Raw genomic sequence first — 26,330 nt, 5'->3', positions numbered from 1 at the left:
ACAAAGAACTTGAAAATGGACCAACGCTCGACCCCATCCCAAAATAGATCGTGCAAACAGCAAAGCGCCTGTTTTGGGGAAAAAGTAGGATGGAACTGTGATATTTTTGTACATTATGTAACTAGGCCCTTCAGAAGCCTGGGAGGGGCAGGGGTCATTATTCTACAGGCCCCGTGCATGTTGAGAGCCCGTGTTCATACTGTATTAGAGGCGTAAAAACGCTTTGTTATGATAAAGCCAAGTCCCTAACAGCCTGTTGGACTGCGGTTGCTGCTCCAGAGTCATGTTTGCTGTACTGTGCAGACAACAGTGGCGTAATGCAAAACAAGCGCGCACTGAAGCTGACGGAGTGGGAGGGGGAGTGGGGGCGGGCACGCAGGCTGCCAAATGGTGCGATGAATCACGGCTAAAGTGAAAGCAAACAAGTGGTTGCAGGACTCCAAATGGTGCGCGCGCCCGGACGGGTCACATGCACTGTAGTTGGAGGCCTGCAAAGCCACTGTTTGCACTTCCAAAACGCGCTTACTATAAGTCTCGCCAGAGCAGCGCTAAAGCGCTGGTCAGGCGAGACCTAAAAAGGAGCAAGGAAGAGACATCCATAGTGGTTGAGTTGCTGAGTGTGAAACCAGAAAACCTGGAATCGCCCCGGCTGCCTTGGTTTTAAAACTGTAGCGTCACACTCTGCACGTGCTGCGTCTTGCACACAAGTAGCACTCACGAGCGCTCACAGTGAAAAGAAAGCCCCCGGCGGGGGCGGCCCTACTTCAGTAAACACTCTCTCTGTATAGGCGTGCACGCAGCGTAGGGAGGGCCCGAGATATGCTTGGTCATGGTGAGAACGATATAATTCGAGCCTGTGCAGAATTCCTTTTAAAGGAGGCGCGGGAGGACTGACTTTATGAAGTGCATTTCTATAAAGCTGCAGAAACTCCCAGGCCTGGCAGCAGCTGCTCGCCCGCCTCTGTAGTCGTCCAGATTTCCAACGAGCACGAACTTTGCATAACAAGTAAAATGGCGGCCAAGAAGGTGATCACCGTGTTTGGGGCGACAGGTAAGACGAAAAGGCACGAGGGAAAAGTGGGCGTGAGCTGCTAAAAACTTCAGAGATGCATTGAATCGCACTTGATAAAGCGGGGTGGGCTGGGAAGAAAAACACTGGCGTCGCTACTCCCAAGGGGGGGGGGGGGGGCACATCTCCGCTGTTAAACGAGCAACACAGAGACAAGCATTGACAAAGCCAATAGGTCCCGCATTCAAAAGGGAAGTGCCGACTTAATTGGCTATGCCATTGTGTTATTGCCGGTTTTAATTTCACCATCTGACCTTACAAATCAAACGAGATCTATTTAGTTCGGACACGGAAAACAAACGATGTTCTTGTAGTGATTTCGAAATATATGTAGTTATCTGCCCGGTGAGTTAAAATAAACAAAGCGTCACTTCCCTGATGGCATCTGAGTTTGAGGGTAGTGACGTATTCCACGATAGAGTACAGTCCGGGTGGCTCAAATCAGTTCAAACTCTGTAAAATTGTAGGGGGGAGGAGTAGCCACACTTCTTGTGTGGTAGTTGGAACCACATTTGAAATTTAAGAAAAGAAAAGCGCTATGATTGCAGCCAGCGTTGACGGGGCAAGCTACAATTAAAAGTTGGGGGAAGGGTGGGTGTAAGGGGAAGCATAGACCGCGTGGAGGGGTGGTGGGATGGGGAAACGAGCAACAAGTTAAACAAGCATGGACAAACACCTACAGGAAACGAGGAAACAATAATAGTCTCTCAAAACGTAATTTGGTGGTGCTAGTGGGAGGAATCGAAACGCAATAAGCATTGGCAAATTGGCAATGTGTTTTTGTGATGTTGTACTCTAGTGTGGCTGTTGTTTAGCATCGCTAAAAGGTAGTGTCTTAGAGTAGAGGGGCGTATAGTGTCGTAAAGTGGATTTGTTAGAGTAGAGCGTTGCAGAGCGGGGCAAGATAGTAGAGTGCCGTAAAGGGGAGCAGAGTTCAAAGGTTCAGTGGCAGAGAGTGTTGAAGAGTGCAGTGTCATAGACTTTAGTGGTTTAGGGTGGTGTGGATTGAGGTAGTGGATTGGAATGGGGTGAGATGGATTGCAGTGGGTGGATTAGATTGGATTGAGGTGGGTGCATTTAAGTGATAGGACTAGGGTGGGATGGATTGGGTGGGTGGGTTAGAGTGTGGTGGCTTCAAATAATGTGGAATGAGGTGGATTGGAGTGGGGTGGCCTGAATGTATTGGGGTGGGGTGAACTGGGTTAGATTGGATTGGATTTGAGTGGGGTGGATTAGATAGTGTAAGGGTGTGCTGGAGTAAATTGGATTGGGGTGGGTTGGATTGGAGTGGGGTCGATTGGATAGGGTTGGACTGAAGTGGCGTGGATTGGGTAAATTGGATTGGGGTAGGTGGTGTGGATTACATTGAGGTGGGTGCCTTAAATTAGAGCGGATTGAGTTGGGGTGGGTTTCATTGGGGTTAATTTCTTTGGAGTGGTTTGCAGTGGGTGGGCTGGATTTGAGTGGGTGGATTGGACTGGGGAGAATTGAAGTGGGTGGATTTTTTGGTGTGAGTTTGATTGGATTTCAGTGGGGTGGATTGTGGTTGATTGGATTGAAGTGTTGTGGATTGGAGTGGGTTAAATTCGGTTGAGGGAATTGGAGTGAGGTGGATTGGACTAAGTGGGGTAGAGTGGAATGGATTTGAGTGGACTAGACTGAACTGGGGTGGGGCACATTGGAGGGTAGGTGGATTGGAGCAGGGCAGATTGTTTTGGATTGGAGTAGGGCAGATTGCGGTGGGGTAGATTGCGTTGGATTGAGTAGGGCAGATTAGAGTGGGGCTGACTGTTTTGGAGTGGGGCAGATTGTTTTGGATTAGAGTGGGGCAGATTAATTTTGACTGCTGGATTGGAGTGGGGCAGATTGATTGAAGTGTGACAGATTGTTTTGGACGGGAGTGGGCAGATTGAGTGGGGTGGGTTGGAGGGATTGGATTGTGGTGGATTGGAGTGAATTGGGGCGAGTGGGGTGGACTGGTCTGGGGTGTATTGGATTGAGTAGAGTGGGTTGAATTGAGTGGAAGGTGTGGGGCGAGCTGGGGTGGATTGGAGTGAGGCTTATTGCAGTGGGGTGGATTGGTGTGTTCTGCACTGCATAATTTTAAAAATTATACATACGAACGAAACCATGTTGCTTTGCAATGTATAGAACAAGATACCCATCTTCTTTTGAGAACAGCGCCCAGAGCAAAAACAAAACCAAACAGGAGTGCAAAGTGAGAAAAGAAGAATTGGCAAAATGAAAGAAAGTTAACTATAGATGATAAACCTTTGCAATTTTGTTTGTCCTGCAGGGCACATTTTTGCCAGTTACACACCTTCTGTTGGCAGGGCGCTAGTTAAAAAGAACGAAATAGTACCTCAATCGCGTCCGGTGCAGCGGACGGACTCTGAGTAAGTTGAATCAATCAGTGCTTGGTCCCTCCTTGACAGAGAGGAACAGAAATTATGTTAGGCTTGCAGTGATCAGTTAGGAGGCTGTAAAGAGTGCCATGCAAGCCAACAAATTGTAAGCAACAGGGAGGACTAGAAGCCCTTTTTTAGGTCTCGCCTGAGCCAGCGCATGTGCTGCTCTGCGAGACATTTAGTATACGGGTTTTCAGAGTGCTACCAGACCTCGCTGGCCTAATGCTTGCGTTCACGCGCACAGCCACCATCTGCCTCCCTTCCAGCGCGATCACCGCTGTGCGCACACCACTCGCGTGCTTCCCACAGAGCGCGTCCTCGCGATCACTTTCGCTTTGATCGCGATCGTTTTCACGGCAGCGCGGGCGTTACTTTTACGGCCGTGCGGCCAATGCTTGTTACTGAAAAGTGGACAGCTCTGGTTGGGCTCATGGCTTTACAAGACCTTGATTACACCTACCTGCTTCAGGTGTAAACCTTACCTTAATTTACTGAAAAGTCACAGGGCCCTATGCTATTGAAAATACTGATCCAAAATGACAGTTGCCTCGAGCTGGCTACAACAGAGCTACATACAGTCTCCCGCTCGAGTTTTCTACAAGGAAGAACAGAAAAGGGTTTGGTGCGAATCAGAATCCATTAATACGACGTGAGTTAACTGTAATATTATGTTCTTGCACTTTTTTCCCTTACTTACTTGAGACGCTGCCTAATAAAGCAGCACTAAGCAATAGACATTTTGAATCAGACATGAAATGGCATTTAAAAATAGAGTTAAGCACTATGAAAATAAGATCGATTACATTGAAAATATAACTCCACTATGAGAGGAAATTGTAAAAACTATCCGATTTAATAACAGCGGTATGGCTTTGTTCCATATTCGACAGTAGAAGTTAAAACTTCTAAGATGGCTGCTGTTTTTGTGCCATATGGCGAATTCCTTCGGCGTTTAGAACATTTTCTATTAGTCAATGGCTGTCTTGAGTTTTGTCGTTGTAGTCCCTTTTCTGTGTCCATGTACGGAGACGGTCCGTCTGTTTATTGTGGGTTGTGTCGGGCGGGCTGAGGTAGTAGTGGAGGAAAAGGTAACCTATACACCTGGCTTCCTGCGAGATGTTGGGGGCATTGGGAGACGTCGGAGGACCGAAACCTGCTAAGCCCACCTTTATATCTTATGTGGCCCCAGAGGTGAGTGAAAGGGGAGAGTTGTGGCAGGGTGTGAACCCTCTTCCTGTCAACATCATGTTGCCGGGGAACATATAGCAAAGTAAGGCTGCATCACCAACCCTCATATCTTGCACCCATGGGCACCTGTCCTAGGACATCACCCCCAGTTGTTACCCATACATCAGACACCATCCCTCTCAAATTGTACATTTTCAAACTATGAGTAGCTTCTCGTGACATTCCTTCAAAATGTGCAACCCGACCAGCACTTTTCAACAGGGAGTTAATGTTGGACACGTAGTTCGATGTCCGATCTCTAAGGCCGTTATTACATTTTGACAGTTCTATATTTGTGACCGTGCATTTCTATCGATTAACCACTTTCTAACCTTGTATATTGAATTATACTCGCTTCTAGCGCAGGATTTCTACACACCCGACCAATATTACTCACCTGTATTTAGATGGAAAGTGCTCCCACGTCATCTCGCTGGAACGTATATGCCGGTGATCTGAAAGTACACTTCACAGAATGCAAAGTGATATTGCCTAAACATATGCAAGCAGCCAACGATCACCCCTTCTCCAGCACCGGACGTAGACATCATACCCACTAAGTAACCACAATTTCAGCGGCACAGCACCCTATGGAGTTTGTCCCAACATCTGCTCATCAGATGTTATTTGATAGCTCTTATCTACCTGCACTTAGAGCCCACCAGTCATGTATTCACATTCTGCAGGTTTCACACCCCTCAGTTATTACCAGTGATGCATACGTTTACGATAGCAAACAGACTATCAGTCTGACGAGGTTCCACCTAACAGGACCCCCCAAATACCAATCTATAACCCACGACCCACCTGTCACCCAAGAGATTTTGTATAACAAAACATTAAAGGATTATGTGATGTATTGAGAACTCGAGTGTCCAACGCAAGGCTCCTAGATGACTCAATGTCACCAAGCATGCAGCCCGTCGCTCCTGTGGCTTTTTTTTAAGCAAGCAAGTGAATTTTGCCAGCTGTGGTTTTGATTCAGTTCATTCAGTTGATTGTACACACCTAAAAACGACTGGCAAAAGAAAACCCCAGGACTAGATCATTCTGCCTTTGGTGACATGGACCAAACTGTTCTCCATGACCCAATAGCCACTTTTAAGTGTTTTATATAGTATGACTCTATCGCCAAGTATGTCCAGAGCACATTTTTATTACACCCGGAGTACCTCAAACATTGTGTGCCATACATAAAGTTGAATTTGGATTGCAAAAAAACAAAATGTGTTGGGAAGGCGGGTGGAAATATATTAAAGGAACAGTACAGTTTATAAAAAAATGTATTTACATTTCATAGAGGGATTACGGAATGTCTTCGGAATGACATGTATTTACCAAAGGTAGGTTTGGAGTCTAAGTTTTCTTCTTTTTTTTATTTTTTATTTGAAACGTTTTATATAGCGCTGGCTAGACCCGGAGGTATCAGAGCGCTTTACATGTGTGAAAAAAACAAGATTACAAGAGTTGCAGTTGCCAAGGATCGTTCCTCAAAGAGCGACCGGCAGGTGGTTTCGTCTGTGCAGAAGTAGTGGAGCTGAAGTGCGCAGGTTAATCCTCTATGCTCTGGTAGGTTTGTCCATCAATTTCCTGGCCTAGTTATGCACAAGTGGTGCCTCGAGCTCAAGAGTTTTCAAACAGAGGGGCAAAACTTGTGAGGCCGGACAGTATGGCAGGGAGGGCATTGTCCAATGCAATCAGTTTAGCATTGGCTGCCAGTCTTTTGGTTTAGTCAATGTTTATTTTTCCGTTGTTTATAGAATGTCACTGTTATGGGAGCTGCTGGGCCCTCGCAAAAATAAAAAATAAATGGAAAAAAGTAAACATATATTTTGTCTCAAAAAACTAAATGTATGTCAATGGAATTGAAGGAAACTACTTTGTGTCCGGATGTCCTCCTTATGACAGAGCAGACTGCTGTCACTCACAATAATGTTATCCGATGACCCACTGCACCATGCTGTGTGTGGTAGTGGGTGGAAGAGAACTGTGAATGACACAACAGACCAATGCATGATAAGACTGGATGAAAGCTCCTATACATAAGTATATTGCATGTGGAATTTTACTAAAATCAAAATGTCTGGGTAACGCAAGACTTAAAAAATAAAAAAAGCCGTCCTTGCAAGCTGCTCCTGAAGACAGTGTTCTGTGCTGGAAAATAGAGCAGAGAGTAGATATAAGAGAAAGGTCAACCAGCCCACTTTCGAATAGAAGGCTTTTATTGTCCCTAAGTAGGCAGAAAAAAATCTAGGCTTACAGATTCTTCAGGGCATATGGGGAAACAAAGAGATGTAAACTGCCTCATCTCTTTAAAACTTGGCCAAGAGATGAAGAATGCTTCCAACATCACCTACCCTGAGCGTTGATACCAGAATGAGAGTTGGTGCTGCTATCTTGGAACCTGTTTTAATTCCTTCAATAATATCCAGTGCATCATCATCATATGTGTACTTACTCTAAGCTGCAATTTATACAGCACACATTCTATTTGGCTACATAATAATATTGCTTTCAGATTAAAAAAATGTCAACGGTCAAAACATCAAGTTTTACAATGACTTGCAACACATCACATGATGTCTGCTTCACTTGCATAGCCAATGGAAAATGTTTCTCAAGATTAGAACCTGTTACCTGCGCGCGTATGTATGTATATGTGTATATATTCACTTAAAAAAAACAACAGTTAGAGAAACGTTATAGTTGGGAATTAGAATTAAAAAAACTTTAGAAAGTCACTGAAAAAACCAAGCCCTGTATGGGTGGAAGCCCACCTTGGGGCCCACCGAGGCTCCGGTCAGAGCTTCTGAACCCAGCCAAGCAGGGGAAGCCTCTCAGTGCCCGATATGCCCCCATCCCGGGCCCTTGGTAGTGTGCCATGCCACCCCGCTATAAAGTCTGCATTTGATCTGTAGTAAAGGAGGCACACATTCTGCACTTCCTAGTGCCGCAGGTTATGCACAGTTGAGGATGGCAATAAGCCAGGCACCATGCCCATCCCACTGTGTGGCTAAACCCTAGTGCATACAGACTTTGGAATTCAGCAGCAGGAGTTGCTCAGCCAAGGCCCCTTGATCATGGACTTTATCATCTCGCAGAAAGGGCTTGTTGCCCAACTCTATATGTAATCCACCAATCTGCCAACCCCTTTGGAGCACAGATTCTGGTTTTGTACTATCAAGCCCTGCGTCTAACCTTTTGTGTAGCCAACCTTTGCTGTACACTGCCTTCTTAGCAGCAGTGTTTGACAGTAGGGCCCATGCAGCAGTGGTTGGCCAGCGGCCCTGTCCTGTGGCCAGGCCCTCCTCGCAAACTTTGCAAGAGTGACCGAAACTTATGTGCAGCGGGGGTTCGCAGGGGAAATGACAAAAACATGTATGCAAAAATATTGTGTGAAATGAATGTGTCAAAACTATTGTCACTACAAACATATCGAAAAACAGAATTTAGAAGATACAAATGGCGCTTACTAGAGGTAACAGGAGGACTAGTTGGACCCCAGGGACCCTCAGGAGGCAAGGGGACCTCACTCCTCAACCAAAAGCGCGCCAGGAAGCGTGTTTGCAGTGTGGTGGAGAAAGGGGGCATGGCCTTCATCCACCTCTCAGCAATCCCGCTGTGTGGGGCTTACTGGAGGTAACAGGTAGGCTAGTTGGCCCCTAACGAGCCCCAGCAGTGAAGGAGGCTTCATCCCCCAACCAAGAGCGTGCCAGGAAGCACGTTTGCAGAGTGGTGAAAAAGGGGGCGTGGCCTGCTATGAGAACTCAGCAATCCTGCTGTGCGTGACTTACTGGAGGTAATAGGAGGGGTAGTTTGTCCACAAGGACGTCCTTGGAGCCAACTACCCCTCTTCTTACCTCCAGGAAGTACCACATAGTGGGATTGCTAAGAGGTCTTTGGAGGCCACGGCCCCCTTTCTTCACACTCTGCAAAGGCACCTCCTGGCGCACTACTGGTAGGGGGATGATGTACACTTTACTCCTGAGGGACCTTGGAAGCCAAGAATCCCTCCTGGCACCTCCTGTAAGTCCTACGCAGCGGAATTCCTCAGAGCTGGTTGGAGGCCTAGCTCCTTTTCTGCACCACTCTGCAAACGTGACTGCTAGTTAAAAAAACCTTAGAAATTCACAAAAACAAAGATTACAGGGACATTCTAGTTGGCAACTAGCATTTAAAAAAAAAAAAACCTTAAAAATTCACTGACAAAAACAAAGGTTACAAGGACGTTCTAGTTCGCAAATAGAATTTAAAAAACCTTGGAAATTCACTGAAAAAAACAAAGGTAACAGGGATGTTATAGTTCGGGTCAGATTTGACTCCTACAAAACCAGAGAAATTCAGCCGTTCTAGTTAGTGGAGTTAACTATAACACGCGCCCCTGCAGTGCACTGCTTATGACCTCACATATTACATCACTCATGACATGGTCAGTGAACTCACTGACCTCTCAAATGACATCAGTGATGATATCATCCACAGCATATCTGGCGCACCAACTTACACCCCTATAGAATCTTTTATACACTCACTGCCACTCCCACACAACCATTAACAAACTTATTCACAGAGCGATACCAGTACTTACACACCCACTTACTGATTCATTGATCTACACACATCCACTCGCTCACCCATACTGCCACTCAGACCCATTCACTCACTAATACAGCCATTGACATAGCCACTCATACAGCCATACAGGTGCTCACACACTGAGTGGGTCACCCATAGAACTACTCACACACCTAGACACTCACCCATTCAGTCATTCAGACAGCCACTTACTCACCCAACCATTTACACACCCAACCACTTACTTACTCATACAAAATAGTAACACATATTCAGCTATACAGTCACTTACAGAAGCATCCACTCATTCATATAGCCACTCACATACACTCACTCACACATACAGTCACTCATATACCCTGTCACTCACGTATGCTGCCTTTCACATACTCAGTTACTCACCCATACTGACACATGCACTCCATCACCGACACAGCCATACAGACACTCACCCATACAGGCAGTCACACACCTCCTCACCCACAAACACAGACACCTAGACAACCATAGGCATAGTCAGACAACCAATCAATCAGCCATATAGCCATTCACATACCCACTAACACTCATACACCCACTTAGACTTCAACTGACAGACAGATACACACATTCACACAACCAGCCACTCACCCATACATTCACTGAGACACATAATCACTCACTTATACAGTCAGTCATGCACCCACTGAGTCATCCATACAGTCCCCATACACCAATACACCTTGGTATATATTAAACACTGAAACCTTTTTAAAAACACTCAGTCACTGGATGATGTTATCACTGATGCCATGACTGATTATAATTTGAGATGTATCTTTTCAAACAACAAGGGGACCCAAGTAAAGTCAGCCAGGGACCTCGGGAATCAATTATTTTGTGCTGCAATGGTCCCTAGGGAGGTAGGGATAGGAAGTAACAAATGAATACAGACCCAATCAGTGCTGTATTGGTTAACTTATCCAGCCGGACAGAGGTTCAATATTTAATTTATCAGCAAGTTTTTTTGGATATAAACAAACACAAATACTGACAAGTGGGACACAAGCTTGCATCCTACTACACAAACATAAAATAGGGAGAACATTTAAGCGAGGCTCAGGCAACGCTTACGGTTTGTTTTGACAGTGAGATTGATCTTGCCCGTAGAAAGTGGCGAATGGCATGGATCCCCAAGTCATGTCGAATAGATGTGTTTAAACTTGTCACATCTAGTGTAATAAGTAGGTAATCTTGTTCCCATACTAATTAAGCGAGCAATACATTACAATAATGAGCAGTATACTGTAGCTCGTCATTTTAAAGCTCTCCATGGCCAAAATGACAAACTTTTATCATTTGTAGTTTTGGATGCGGTAGTACTACAGATGAGAGGTGGTGATAGAGAGCGCCAACTCAGAGTTTTAGAATCTAAATATATCATTGAATTTGGGACACTATTTCCTGTGGGTTTGAATTCTAGTGAAGAACTAGCTATACAACTTGGATAACTTGGGATAAGAGAATTACGATATTAGTAGAACACAAGCTGGTTAAGATTCACAAATATCACCAACATAGATTAAATTATATAATACATTGAGTGTGATATAGATGGATCGATATGACAATGAAGAAAAAAATTATTTATTTTTTTAAATTTAATATTTTAAAGTGTATATAGGATTTTATGTATTGTTGCTTTTTGATATTTTGTTTTCCGTTTTTCGTAAATAGGTCTTTATAGATACTGGAGAAAACTGCATAAATTAACAACATTTCTTATGGAAAATTCTCAAACTGTGAGGAACACAAGTGACTTTCATTCGACAAATTTGTCGCATGACGGAGTATTGAGCATATATGGCAGATGCCACAGGCCCACTTGGGCGGGACGAAGTTCAGTAAAACAGCATGATAATACACTACAAGGCCCACTTGGGCAGGACTGTGTTGCATTTGCGGTTGACACTGTTATTTATGGATTATGTTCAGTAAAACAGAAAGAGAAGAGACATTACAAGGCCCCCTTGGGCAGGACTGTTTTGTATTTGTAGTCGACGAATTGTCATCTGGCGTCATGTTTGATTATACACATGACCATATGTTCGCTTGCACTTCATATAGACTGTGTGATAGGGAATACAATTATCCGTGTTTTTACCCTAAAAGCGGATAGAGCTTTAAAAGAAATTATCAAAAGATGTATATCCATCTTTGAACAAGGCTCGTTTTCATGAAATCACACTTGATTCCTTACATGTATTCTGAATTTGGTACGAATCATGATAACCGAGTTGCTGAGATCCAAACTATATAAACTAACAAGCATTTGCAATGCAATAGGTCTCGCATTTGCGAAAGATAGAGCTATTGGCATTGTAAATAACAATGCCTTTTATTTATGTATTGGTTTTGAAAACAGATAAATAATGGGTATTGTCATTTACGAGGCCAATGGCTTAAACTATCGCAAATGCAAGACCTATTGCATTGCAAATGCTTGTCCTCACCTGAATACTGGTCATGAGTACTTTGCTGCTGGTTTCTGCCCATGCTGGAGTTTTCCACAAGTAATTTAGAAAAGTGAAAGTATTACATTTCAAAAGATAATACTGGTGGTGCCAGGCTGTATCAGAGCAGCCACCATGGTAACAAAAGCATGCCTGAATGGATTTATTTTATGCACGGCTCCTTACTAGATGCTATGATTTCTGTTCCACAAAGGCAAGAGGCATTGATCTGAAGTGGTCACACTGTGTGCGACGGTAACATTCAGTTTATCTGGCGCTCTGCCGGCTCAGTCATCCTATCTCCCCCTACAGTTGGCTCTCTGTCGAGACTAGTGCTGGGACGCCCTATTGCTGAGGCAGCCATGCCCTCTACAAATGTTAAAACATAGCGCTATCACAAAGGGGGGGGTATCCCAGCGCTGAGCAGGTGTGAGTGTAGTCACACCAGTTGCCTAGTGGGACCACTCGACAGCCACTCATTCAGCTTCTTGTAGAATTCCAGGAGTGATGAGGAGGCTCTGATGTGCAGTGGCAGTCGTCCCACACTTTATGAAGAATGTAGGAGAAGGAACACACCCTACAGCTGGAAATGGGCGGCATCGGGTGCACTTTTCTAGGGGTTGTCAGTGCTGGGTTGGGATCCGGGTCTCATACCCTGACCATGACTGCGGAATTCCAACTAGTTCCTTGACAGGGCCCACCCAGCAATGTCACAAAGTAAAATATTCCAGGGTGTGACAAGACCAGAACCTGTAGGACATCTTTTATGTAACACGACATTCACCATGTTTCAATGTTTGCACGCGAGTAAGGGCCATAGTCCAAGCGAGCTGCTAAACTCGGATCCCTCCTCCAACCTCTTTTTACACAGGGACTGCAGTTATAATGTGTGTGGTGGTGAACACTGCAGTCATTTCCATCTGATGACTTTTGCCGGGTGAAACCTGTCAAATGTTTCAGGTCAAAAATTACAGTGATGGAAGAAGTGGCATTTATAGAGCGTGAAAATGCCCAAGAAATGGTGTCCTGGGGCACACTGAATTCCACATGTAATTCTTCATTTTCACAAGAACACCTCAGAATTCTCCACACCTGATAAACGCTGAACCCCGAAGTGTTTTAATTTCCCAGGTGCAATAAATACCTCACCCCCACAGGTGACCCAGGCCTAAGAAGGGAGGTGCCTCGTCATTAGCGTCTGTGCAGATATCGAGTTAGAATGCGAGTCAATCCCACCTTTGCCTCCCTTCCTTCCGAAATCAGTATATTGAGTACCATTAATTTGGGTTATTATATCACTTTGAAACAGCGTATTAGTTTCATATTAAAAAGCAAGCATTTATTATTGCACTTATCTCATCAATATTAAATTCCAAAGAACACTGAGGGCGCTACTGCACAGAATATTGTTTTATGCATTCCCAGCGCGCCCAACTAACTAATGGAGTGGTCCTCGACGCAAGCTTTTATTCTGCATACATCTGGGTCTCGTGATTTGGGCCTAGCCTAGTCCTGCCGAGAGGACACAGGGCCACATGTCTGAGACGTTTTAAGGTATCTGGTTAAATTAAAGGACCTGTGACGACTTCACAGACAGGCCTTGACTTTGATCCAGGTGCCGGCTTGGTGGCAGCGTGTTCTGTTTTTTTGCCTGCTCTGTAATCCTAAAACTTACATCCTGCACAACCGGTTTCTGCCAACATTTTAGATTCGAAAAGTGGGATATTTTGACAAAAAATCGAGAGAATGGATTACCCAGGGACTTCTATTGAAGCAGAGGCAATTTCATTATGGTGATGGGTATAATAAAGCTATATTTGGCTTCAGGAATCGGGATTTTCTCATCGCAATCAGGATTTTCTCATCGCAATCGGGTATTTTGGCATGTATGTGTACTATAAAGATATTTCGTGATTCAACAACAATGCTCATATAATGTGACATGGCCTCTGTTTTCACTGTGCTTTCCCATTGCTTATGCACACTGCTGCAGTTGTGTATTTTTTTCTAGCCACGTAAAGGTTAAAATTAAAGTACATTTTAGCAACAGTTTTCCTAACACACAGCCGAGTGTAACCAGATATTTGTTTTCTTCCCAGTATGAGAGTTGTGTAAAAAATAAATAAATCACATTTGCGTGAACTATCCTAACTATAATAATGTGTATATATAACACCCCAGCATTCTATGTCAACTGTCTCCATGCGGAAGCTTCCACTGTGAGAGCAGCAGGGGAGCCCTTGTTTTGCCTTATCTTTATTGAAGTGAAAGCCGGTTGTGTGCAGGAGCAGGAAACAATAGTGATAAGGGGTGAGTCTTTTCTTTCGCAGACAGCAGCGGGCCGTTTATTCGCCTGTAAAGATCGGGTTTCTAGATGCATGAATCGGAAGGCGGGAGACTAGCCTTCAAATCGGTAGTCTCCCGCCTAAATCGGGAGGGTTGGCATGTCTGCATTTAACTCCTGCGGTGACGGAGCGGCTTCAACAATGTCTCACCTTAGAGAAACCTTAACGGCAGGGACCCACCGCGTGCCCAGCTGGAGGACGGCCTCGGGATACTTGAGACTATGGTATGCTTCCTGCAACGCGTGCTGGTGAGTGCTGCTTGTTGGACTTGGCCCTTCTGGCAGGTTCACCCCTAAAACATTTTGCCTTTTAATGTGACCTGATGTTGGTTGTTTTAGGCCTCTAGGCACTTTAACACTGTCCCAGTGTAAAGTGCGTGCGCTCTGTGTTACATTTAGTGAGACTGATCTGCCCTCCCGTAGGAATGCATGGGGATCTGAGTGACCGTTTTAAATCCTGATGTGAGAGGAGTGCAGGGTCGAGTTTGGTATGTGCGAACTCGTGAGATTGAATGCTGCACGATGATGTGTGCGGCGTTACTGTGTCTAGTGTAGAAGTGCCACTTCTAGAAGCTGGCATGTCTGTGTAATAAATGTGAAGTGACTGTCTGGCTTGTGATTGGCTGGTGTGCCTGGCTCCAGGAGTCAGGATGGGTCTGCCCCGATGGTGAATGGAGAGATCTGCATGCTGATGGCAGGGAGGAGTACACCTGGGACCTGAATAGGGCTGGGCTTTCCCTCCACAATGCTGGCTCCACCCCCTGTGGTGCGTCTGATGTCCCTGGCCTGTCCTGTGAATAGGGAGAGGGGCTGAGTAAAACAAAGTGCTCAGGAACCAGTTGCATCTGGTTCGCCCCTTCCCTGCACCTTGGTGACAAAGGAAACCTGTGTATAAAAAGGGGCTGTGACCCCGTGTAAAGTGTTCTCTCTCTGTGTTCCTAACTTGAGGGGGGCCTGCTGCTGGGCGCCCGGAGAGACCGCCACTGGGGACTGTCTCCCTGCTGGAGGGCCCTGTGAGCTGGCCCCTGGGCCCAGCCTTTGCCCCCCTGCATCCTAACAGACTTCCCTGGACTTGGGACTGCAGCGCCTGTGTGCGCTTTATTTTTCATTTCTAAAAACGCTTGACTTTTGGGCTTGTGAGCACTGTGTTCTGCCCCAGGAGGACTGATGCTGGCCTGCAGCGCAAAAGCTGCATCGTGTGCGATTCCCCTACTTGGCTGGAGATCGAGCGGGAGCCCACCCCGCAATTGTGCTGCTTTGTCTGCTTGGAGAAGAGGGAGCCTACCCCTCGTTATCGCACTCTTTAATTCCATTTATCGAGCAGGTGCCCACCCCGCAATCGTGCTTTCGTCCTTTTGGTTCTCCGTGATTGGTGGTGGGAACGCTGGTTTGTCGGAAAGTGGGTGCCCACCCCGCCAGGGACTTTGCGCTGATTTATACCCCTAGCGGGTGCCCACCCCGCCAGAGGCTTCGTGCTAGTGATGGGAGCCCACCCCGTATTGTGCCGCAGAAAAGGAATCGCCGAAATCACCGCCGCAGCCCCGCACGGACAGGAAGCCAGGTAACCTGTGTTAGGATGTGGACGTGGCATAGCCAGGAAGCAGACGGGAGCCTACCCCACGCTCCTGTGTGTGCCCGTGAAGGCCAGCGGTCCGGAAGGAAAGCGCGGTCGGAACACAGGCGGAGTCGTGCCTGTGTTCCAGGAAGCCAGAAAACCCAGGCGGGAGCCTACCCCGCGCTGGGACGTGCACCTCAGGACCCAGCGAGGCTCCTGTGCCAGTGAGAGCCTCGCATCGGCAGCTGGCTGCAGGCACAGGCCCCACGACGCTGAAGAGTGACAGAGGCAGCACCAGGGGAGAGCAGAAGCATCCTCAGTGAGTGGGGCTGTGTTGTGTATCTGGGGGGGTGCGATCGAGGCACATTATCGGTGCCTCCCCCCTGGGGACACCCTCCCGAGGCATGGAGGGTACCGGTGCTTGTTGGTCCAGCTGCACCGCCGTAGCGGGCAGATGCGACATTTGGGTGTCACCTCAGTTTCCAGCTGCACCAAGAGGGGGGTAATTTGTGTGAAGAGCCCCAGAGGCACCGTAGTGCCAGAGCTTGTGTTGCCTAATTCCCCGTTGCCCTGGGGGAACGCAAGCGACTGCAACATTTTGGGCACAGTTTATACTCAGAGTCCCAGAGCGGGACTCCAACGGTCAGAGTGCTTTGTGCCCAGTGCTTTCGCTGCTGAGGCAGCCCGAGGGCCCGTGAGAGGTCCTCTGATTACGCCCTGACATTTCTGGACAAAAGAGCATTTGAGCCCCATAGGAAGGCCAGTTGGCCAGGGGGATCAGTGGAGTGTTGGTAGGGCACAATGCCCTAATGTGAGGCCCAATCTGTTTATATCGGTGATGCCTATTACCTCATGAGAGTTATGTTTATGAAGTTGGCGCATACTGTGGTTTGATGTCTATGTGATTCCTGCGCAAGGTGATTTATGCATCCTTTGTTTTATGTTGCAGAATCTAATGCTAAGTTCCTAACTTAACCAGTAGTTACTGGTTGTGCGCTACATTTACTATTTGTGCTACATTTACCAGTGGTGATTTGTGATGGTTTTGACAGCGGCCCCATTGGCCCTGTCGTGTGTAAATAATCCCCTGTAGATACAGCCCAGTGCCGGTTGGCACAGTGTAAATTTGTGTGATTATTATCTAATGTGCTTCTTATAATACAAAGGCTATTTTTATATATAACCTTGTGTGGAGTTTCTTTTGTGGTGGGCCTAGGGTGTTGTTGCTGTGTGCGCACGCAAACGCTTTACACATTGCCTCCGGGATAAGCCTGACTGCTCGTGCCAAGCTACCAAGGGGGTGAGCAGGGGTTATCTTTGGCGTGTAACTCCCTTGCCCTGACTAGAGTGGTGGTTTCGGCCTGGCTTTGGCGCAAGCCTTAGCCAACCAGAAATCCCATTTCTAACACTGCTTTACACTGGTGCTGGGGTACCCAAGAGAACACGGTGCGCTTGGCGCTATGCCGTGCTTACATTGCGATGGTGCTGGAATGGAATTTGTAAAGTGTCCCTTCCCCCGTAAAGCACCCCTTCCGCTAAAGTCTATTGCTGTACTTTCATATAGGTGACATAAAGAGGACGTGACACCAGCAATCACCAAACTCTGCTTTTTTTGTCAGAACGTCACGCATTACCTGGTAATGCGGGACGTTCTGACAAAGCCCAATTTGGTCAATATGGCGGAAAGTTAACAGGTAATGATTACCTGTGAACTTTCCGTCATATTTACTTGCCAAATGTTACTTTCCCACACTTCTCAAAAACAATCACATGCAGATCTCCACAGAAGGGGTTTCTCAAGAAAGGCATGACTTGCGCGCCTTTTAGGTAGTTGTGAGAAATGAGGGGTTGTGACATCCATCCGGGCTCAGGGGAAACCTTGGTAAGTGAATTCTCCAGAAGGCGGGGTAGACTGTTTTCAGTGCGAGCTCGCACCCGCGAGGAAACATACTCGATTTGAGTGGGAAGTTCTGTCACTGGGTGCACAAGAAGCGACAAACTCCACAAAATTAGGGAGGGAGAGTGGGAAACGGCACCTGCGAGAGAACCTGGCATGGTGCGAGAAGTCGCAAGTATCCTGCCAGCATCGAAAGCGCGCGTGGCCGCCTAAGAGAATATAGTGCACACCGAAAAGCGGACGATGTATAATTGCGCTTAGAGCGCGGACGAACACAGTAGTTAGGCGCTGCTGCTTCCGGTCTAAACTGAAGTAAATATCGCATCAACAGCCAATTAAAAAACACCTAGCAAGAGCAATGACTAAGTAAAACCAATGGGAAGCAGCAACAGAAATGACAGCCAAGAGGCGAAGCTTCACCCCAACATACTGATTACTTGATGCCTCGTAAAGGCAGCATTCCCGGCCTATGCAAGACCTAAAAAGGGAATGTGAAGAATATATATCTGTATCAGAAGAACAAGCTGGTGACATATATATGGTTTAAAAAAGATGGTTAAATACAATAGCAGTACTCTGATTTAGTTGTATTAGATACCATTTTTTTATTCATATATATTAGTTCTAATACTTTTAGGTGTTAATATCATTAATGTAAGTGCTTTACAACTTTTTAAGTATAGCTTGTCATTTTTCATATGTATTTTTTTGCATTTAATTAGTAATTTATAATTTAGTAACCGGTTGTTGGGTTAGCAGGTAAATAGCATGAGCTGTTATTTACATTTATTGTGTTATTTTTTATTAATTTATCTTAGTTAAATGTTTAACTGATTAATTAGGTAAATTGATTTATATTAATTTAAGTGTATTTTTCTATTTTAAATGTATTTATTATTCTATAGTTAAATAAGTAATTATATTTTAGATGCAAGTTAATGGGATAGGGTGGGGAGTTAGTTAAAGGATATTTATATTTTAGTTGCAAGTTAATTGGATAGGCTGGGGAGTTAATTTAAATTGTTCTCATGTTTGATTTTATTTGTTTATATACTATATATTTTTTTTTTCAATATGTTTTAATCATTTTGGTAGCTATTTAAATGTTTGTTTGAAAATGAGTAGGATTTAGAATGGAATATATAACCCTGCCTATAATTTCCATGTTTTCACTTATGTTGGAGTGGGACTAGTGAAGGTAACCCCTCCTATAGCCAACTCTTTCCCTACATTTGTTTGATTTTCATGGGAATAGTAAATGCAACCCGTCCAAATTCCAATATATTTCCTATTGTTTAGACTGAAGTGGGAATGATAAATCTATCTGTCCCAAAGTCTACACTTTTCAATAATTTGCTTACGCTGGAGTAGGAATAGTGAATTTAACCGCCAAGTCCATCATTTTTCCTGATGTTTGATTTGAGTGGGAATAGTAAATCTAACCATTCCAAAGTCCAATACTTTCTTTAATTTTGCTTACGTTGGAGTGGGAATAGTAAATGTAACCCCTCCAAAATCCAACACTTTCTCTACTTTTTCTTACATTGTACGGGGAATAGTAAGTGTAACTCATCCAGAGTTTAGTACTTTTTCTACTTTTGCTTAAATTGGAATTAGATTAGTTTAATCTCACTCCTTTGAAGGCAAGCAATTTTGCTAGTGTTGTTTTGTAAATTATTTTGCACTTGTTTAATGTTTATATTATTGGTAAAGAAATATATTTTATTTAAATGTACCTAAAAAAAAATCACTATTTTTATTGAATTGCTATGTTACTGTTAAAATCTTTGTTAATTTTAATTTCTTAGTAATTTTTGATGTTGGTGTCATAATTGTTGAAAAAACATTTTTTAATAAATATATATTATTTATTTGACAACCTTAATCATTTTATATTGTAATATTTAAATTAGATTATGTATATGTTTTGTGTATATTAGATATTTTTACTTTTAAGTTACTGTTGACTTATCTAACTTAATGTATTTTAAATATTTAATTGTATGTTTTTTAAAGTGTGTGTGTGTGTGTGAGAAATTTGATATTGTGATGTCATCAGTGATGTCACTGACCATGTCATGAATTATGTAATATGTGACATCATCAGCAGTGGATTGCGGGCACGCGAGTTATAGTTAGCAGAACTAACTATAATGGAGGAATTTCTATGGTTTTGTACGAGTGATATGTCCAGCTAACTATAATGTCCCTAAAACCTATGTTTTTTTCAGTGAATTTCTAAGGTTTTTTAAATGCTAATTTCTAACTATAACGTCTCTGAAACCTATGTTTTTTTCAGTAAATTTCAAAGCTTTTTTAACTGCTAATTTCTAACTATAACGTCTCTGAAACCTATGTTTTTTTCAGTGAATTTGAAAGGTTTTTTAAATGCTAATTTTTAAGTGTGATAGTAGTTATACCTATTTTTTTGTACTGATTTTCTACAGTTTTTTAACTGTTTATTTATAAGTATTTTATTCATTAAATAACATTATATATTTTTCTATAATTGCAAAATAAAAATTCAAACTGAAATATTGATTACATTTGTTGTTTTCATTTTTTATTTTAATTTATTTTATATCCTTTAAAAAAAAAAAAGAATTCCAATTTATTTTCGGAGCCGCGCACTCAAAGCGTACACATCACGATGGGTGTGCGGATTCTAGCCGCCATTTTAGAAAAGTCGTGAAGGATCCACGTACGGTGTGTGATGCCTGCATGTTTTTCAGTTACATCATATACATTTATATTACGTGATGTGCGCGATTGGTATGCGACCAGTCCGCGACTCCTGCTCCCGCGCATTCGCAACACATGTGCATTACGGTACGAGATGCTTGCGCGGTGGCGGGTCCCGCGTGACGTCATATACGTGCTGTGGCGCGCTTGGTGCGCGACTCCCGCAAAAAAAATGTATGTTCCAAAATGATAGGTATGTGTCTTTAATATACATATTAGGGCAAGAGATTATTTAAGATATTTATAAAAATAATATATTTGTACCTATAATAAACGTATATTATTTTTAAATATATTTTCGCGAAGTTGGGTGTGTGCATCGTGAGTGCAGAAAACCAGGGCAGCAGAGCTGCTGTAGAGCCAGAGAAACCAGGTCAGCAGAGCTGTTGTAGAGCCAGAGAACCAGGTCAGCAGAGCTGCTCTAGAGCCTAGAAGCAGGTAAGCAGAGCTGCTCTAGAACCAGAGCCCCAGGTCAGCCGAGCTGCTCTAGAGGCCGAGAACCAGGTCAGCAGAGCTGCTCTAGAGGCCGAGAACCAGGTCAGCAGAGCTGCTCTAGAGGCCGAGAACCAGGTCAGCAGAGCTGATTTAGAAGGAGAGAACCAGGTCAGCAGAGCTGATTTAGAGGGAGAGAACCAGGTCAGCAGAGCTGCTTTAGAGCCATAGAACCAGGTCAGCAGAGCTGCTCTAGAGCCAGAGAGCCAGGTCAGCAGAGCTGCTCTAGAGCCAGAGAGCCAGGTCAGCAGAGCTGCTCTAGAGCCAGAGAGCCAGGTCAGCAGAGCTGCTCTAGAGCCAGAGAGCCAGGTCAGCAGAGCTGCTCAAGAGCCAGAGAGCCAGGTCAGCAGAGCTGCTTTAGAGGGAGAGAGCCAGGTCAGTAGAGCTGCTTTAGAGCCAGAGAAACCAGGTCAACGGAGCTGCTTTAGAGCCAGAGAAACCAGGTCAACGGAGCTGCTTTAGAGCGATAGAACCAGGTCAGCGGAGCTGCTCTAGAGCCAGAGAACCAGGTCAGCAGAGCTGCTCTAGAGCCAGAGAACCAGGTCAGCAGAGCTGCTGTAGAGCCAGAGAAACCAGGTCAGCAGAGCTGCTTTAGAGGGAGAGAACCGGCTCAGTAGAGCTGCTTTAGAGCCATGGAACCGGGTCAGTAGAGCTGGTTTAGAGCCAGAGAACGAGTTCAGCAGAGCTGTTGTAGAGCCAGAGAACCAGATCAGCAGAGCTGCTCTGTAGCCTAAGAACTAGGTCAGCAGACCTGCTGTAGAGCCAGAGAAACCAGGTCAGCAGAGCTGCTTTAGAGCCAGAGAACCAGGTCAGCAGAGCTGCTCTAGCTGACACTGACACTGATTGACTGACACTGATTGACTGACACTGATTAACTGACACTGACTGACTGACAATGACTGACTGACAATGACTGACACTGACTAACTGACACTGACTGACTACTCTCTACAAGAGCCAGAGAGCCAGGTCAGCAGAGCTGCTCTAGAGCCAGAGAGCCAGGTCAGCAGAGCTGCTTTAGAGGGAGAGAGCCAAGTCAGCAGAGCTGCTTTAGAGCCAGAGAAACCAGGTCAACGGAGCTGCTTTAGAGCCAGAGAAACCAGGTCAATGGAGCTGCTTTAGAGCGATAGAACCAGGTCAGCGGAGCTGCTCTAGAACCAGAGAACCAGGTCAGCGGAGCTGCTCTAGAGCCAGGGAACCAGGTCAGCAGAGCTGCTCTAGAGCCAGAGAACCAGGTCAGCAGAGCTGCTCTAGAGCCAGAGAACCAGGTCAGCAGAGCTGCTCTAGAGCCAGAGAACCAGGTCAGCAGAGCTGCTGTAGAGCCAGAGAAACCAGGTCAGCAGAGCTGCTTTAGAGCCAGAGAACCAGGTCAGCAGAGCTGCTCTAACTGACACTGATTGACTGACACTGATTGACTGACACTGACTGACTGACAATGACTGACACTGACTAACTGACACTGACTGACTACTCTCTACTACTCGCTCTCTACTGCTCTCTACTACTCACTCTCTACTACTCACTCTCTACTATTCTCTACTACTCTTTACTACTACTTTCTACTACTCACTCTCTACTACTCACTCTCTACTATTCTCTACTACTCTTTACTACTACTTTCTACTACTCACTCTCTACTACTCACTCTACTACTCTCTACCACTCACTCTCTACTACTCTACTACTCACTCTACTACTCTCTCTACTTTTCACTTTCTACTATTTACTCTCCACTACTCGCTCTCCACTACTCACTCTCTACTACTCGCTCTCTACTACTCACTCTCTACTACTCTCTACCACTCACTCTCTACTACTCTACTACTCTCTACCACTCACTCTCTACTACTCTACTACTCACTCTCTACTACTCTCTCTCAACTACTCACTCTCTACCACTCACTCTGCTACTCTCTACTACTCACTCTCTGCTACTCTCTCTACTACTCTCTACTACGCACTCTCTACTCTCTATTACTCACTCTCCACCTCTCTCCACCTCTCTCTACCTCTCTCTACACGCACACATATACACATATATATGCATATGCATTTATATATATGTATGTGTACATACATGCATATATAAACATATATATATAATCTGAATATCTATATAAATATAAATGCATGCATACATATACATATATGCATACATATGCATGTTATGTACATGAAAGTTTGAAAAACACTAATAAAAGCAAAGCTAAAAAGCCACCTAATTACAAACAGAATTGCTTTAACTTAAACGAGTGTGAGACCTATTGCATTTTCAATGCTTGTTTACTTTGGTTCCATCAAGAAGGCATTCAGATGTGTCACACATTTTTTTTTTTTTGTCTATTCATGTATTTTATTCTTCATACATTATATCTTCATATTCCATTTTTTTGGTAACTCATAGTGTATGGACTATTTTTTTTATCCAATGCATTTCGGGTTTCTCAAATACCCTTCGTCAGGGATTAGTCCTAGGACAGATGTCAAATAATATCATGAGGAATGCTCTTGCGTTTTAATTGAGCATGCTAAACGTGCTAATCGGGTTAAGATTGATGTAGACTTTTTGCATGCATACGTGGGCTTGGTGGTACAAAACGTTTGTCACTTGTGTTTGTTTGACGAGTGTAGTTTTATTTATTTATTTATTTATTTTTATAGATAAATCTTGAAACAGTCAACATTGAATAAGAAAACATGGTTTCATACAATACTCAGTAAGTCCCCCAGAAATTAAATTCCACAATGCCTGCAAAGGAGGGAAAAGCAAAAAAATAAAACATAGAAAAAATTACATAACTTATAAGGCCTTCCCATACTAATAGAATAAGAGAGTTCGTATATAACCAACCAATTCTGACTATTCCTTAATCCACTTTTCCAAAGGATCCCAAATACGTCGCCCCATCTCACACCTTCTTTTACCCCACCTTAAGAAAATAGCTGACTCTAGGTTGTACAGAGCCAGGACCCTTGCTCTCCAATTTAAAAATGTGGGAGCGTCAGGGCTTATCCACTCCGATGTTATGCCTTACCAAAGACATAACTATAAACAAAAAGGCAATTATATGCCTAGTTCTCCCCTTCAAGTGGTTACTCTCACAACCAAGTATAACAAGTTCTGCCGAGAGAGCAACTGGAATATTGAGTTTTGAATTTATAAAAGTTTCTACGTCATGGAGAAATGTGCTCAGTTTAGGACAAAAAAAAAAACATATGCAAATCGTTGGCCGCTAACATCCCACACCTCGGGCAGCAATGACCTCCTCTACCTCCCCACTTAGAAATTTTAGCCGGGGTGTAGTACAAGTCAAACAGTGCCATATAGCTTTGAGACCGTAAACTTCCTGATATAAAGGCACTGCTTGAGAGTTCTAAGGCCTGAGATATATCTAAATCTGCCCTACCCAATTTCCTTTCCCATTTAGCATTTTGTAAAAATATTGTCGTCTGGAAGGCCAGAAAATAAATGTTGATACAACGTACCTATTCTAGATCATTTTATTATAAGTTCCATAAGTAGATTTTTCTTGAAAAAAACAGAACCTCGCTCCCTAGCTTTCGCTACATAACTGCGGATCTGCAGATATTTAAAGAAATCGTGAGTATTTAAGCTAAATTTCTCCCTTACAAACTCAAAAGAGGCCATTACTCCTTCACTTCCAAGGTCGCCCAACGATCTTATTCCCTGTGAGATCCACCTAAATGTAATCTGATCTTGAAAGATGGGAGGTAAGAGCCCTGCCGCAGTAAGGGGTGTATAGTAGTTAATATTGGGACTCAAACATTTACAACGAATCTTGCGCCGGACCGAGAACATTGCTGTTATAACCTTAAACTTAGTCTTTTTATAATAACTGGGCTCTAACACCCACACTAATATCCCCTTAGCTTTTTCTCCCAGTCCTATTTCAAAAATAGCAGGCCTGCAAAATAATGGTACCCATGCCCTATCTCCGAAAAGTGGTATAGCAAAATGTTGAATAAGGGCTGACCAGTAATACAGCACTAAATTAGGTATTGCCCATCCTCCTCTCTCCCGAGGGAGGTGAATCCATTTTGCTGCCCTCCGAGGACGATGATAACCCCAAAGAAATCTATTGCAACACCTTTCAGCTTGAGCTAAACTTGTGTGAGAAAACTCGAGTGGAATGGTCCTGAAAAGATATCAAAACTTTGGTAAAACCAACATTTTTAGTACATTCCCCCTACCATATAGAGACAGATGGAGATTGTCTAACCTCGTCAAAGTAGAATTAATTGCGTTGATTACAGGCTAGATATTCAAATCTGGAATCTTTTCTACTGCCGCCATAATTTTAACCCCTAAATACCCTGCGCTCTGCACCACCGGGGCATCTGATGGGTCCATAGCTGCTGACTGAATCACCTGAGTCTTCGTGACGTTGAGTTTATAGCCGGAAAAAAGGCCGTATTGTTCTGCCAGACTCTTAATAGCTAAAAACGCCAATGCCACATTGCTGGTCAAAACTACAATGTCATCGCGTATGCCAATGCCTTATACTGTACTGTAGCGACCCTAACTGGATGTATATTTGCAAATTTCTCTATTTTACTTAAGAGAGGGTCTATATACAGTGCAAACAGCAGGGGCGAGCAGAGACAACCCTGCCTAGTGCCCCTGCCGATGCTGAAGGATCTTGATTGCAGCTCTGAGACCAAGAGAATAGCCTCCGGAGAAATGTACAATGATCGGAGTGCTTGAAGAAATTCCAAACTAAACCCTTTCCATCACAGGACCGCCCATAGAAACCCCCAGGCGACCCTGTCAAACGCCTTTTCGGCGTCTAACAGGATCACTCCGAGTGGCCTGAGCCCAATCTAGGAGGGCTATTACACGCCGAACATGGTCGGCTGTGTCCCTGCCTGGAATAAAACCATGCTGCCGTAGAGACACTAATGGAGAAATCACGGCGGCCAATCTGGTGGATAGAATTTTCGAATATATTTTACTATCTACCTTTATTAGCGATATCGGACGAAACGATGCAGGATCCAATTCAGGTTTATCTTTTTTTTAAATAAGAATTATAGTTGTTTGTCGCCATGAATCTGGTATATATCCTCCCTGTGCCCCTCTAAAAATAGCCAGCAGCTCTGCCCGAATTTCCGAGCAAAACAACTTATAAAACTCCAGAGGAATGGAGTCCGGGCCTGCGGCTTTTCCATTGGCTAATGACTTAATTGCCAGTTCAACCTGCTCCCACTCTATAGGGGCTGAGAGAGTATCATTCTGCTGAGCAGAAACCTGAGTGGTATTGAGATCCTGTAAAAAAACTTCTATCTCTAGCTCTGAATTTGAATCAACAGCTTCCTCTGAGTAAAGACAGCAGTAAAACTGCCTAAAGACCTCAATGACCCCCTCCGATGTATCCTGTATATGACCCCGGGAGTCCTGAATCTTTATAATACGGTTAGCCAAACATCTCTGCTGTAATCGCTTGGCCAGAACCCTGCCAGCTTTTTCCCCGAATTCAAACATCATTGACCTAAATTGTAAATATTTTG

The 26,330-nt window shown here is 44.3% G+C and overlaps 1 protein-coding gene across 1 annotated transcript in view; it reads left to right on the top strand.

The window, feature by feature from the left end:
* The first annotated feature begins 467 nt into the window (after nt 1-467).
* Nucleotides 468-26,330, top strand: part of LOC146830447 (nmrA-like family domain-containing protein 1) — an 84,546-nt gene continuing 58,683 nt past the window's right edge. The window contains exon 1 of the mRNA XM_085604685.1: nt 468-1,051. Coding sequence (XP_085460811.1) covers nt 1,012-1,051 — 40 coding nt within the window. The 5' untranslated portion in view covers nt 468-1,011. The remainder of the gene's footprint in view (nt 1,052-26,330) is intronic.

The sequence above is a fragment of the Triturus cristatus genome, chromosome 5_1, assembly GCF_964204655.1.
Source record: "Triturus cristatus chromosome 5_1, aTriCri1.1, whole genome shotgun sequence".
NCBI lineage: Eukaryota > Metazoa > Chordata > Amphibia > Caudata > Salamandridae > Triturus > Triturus cristatus.
This window is presented reverse-complemented; position numbering and strand designations above follow the sequence as displayed.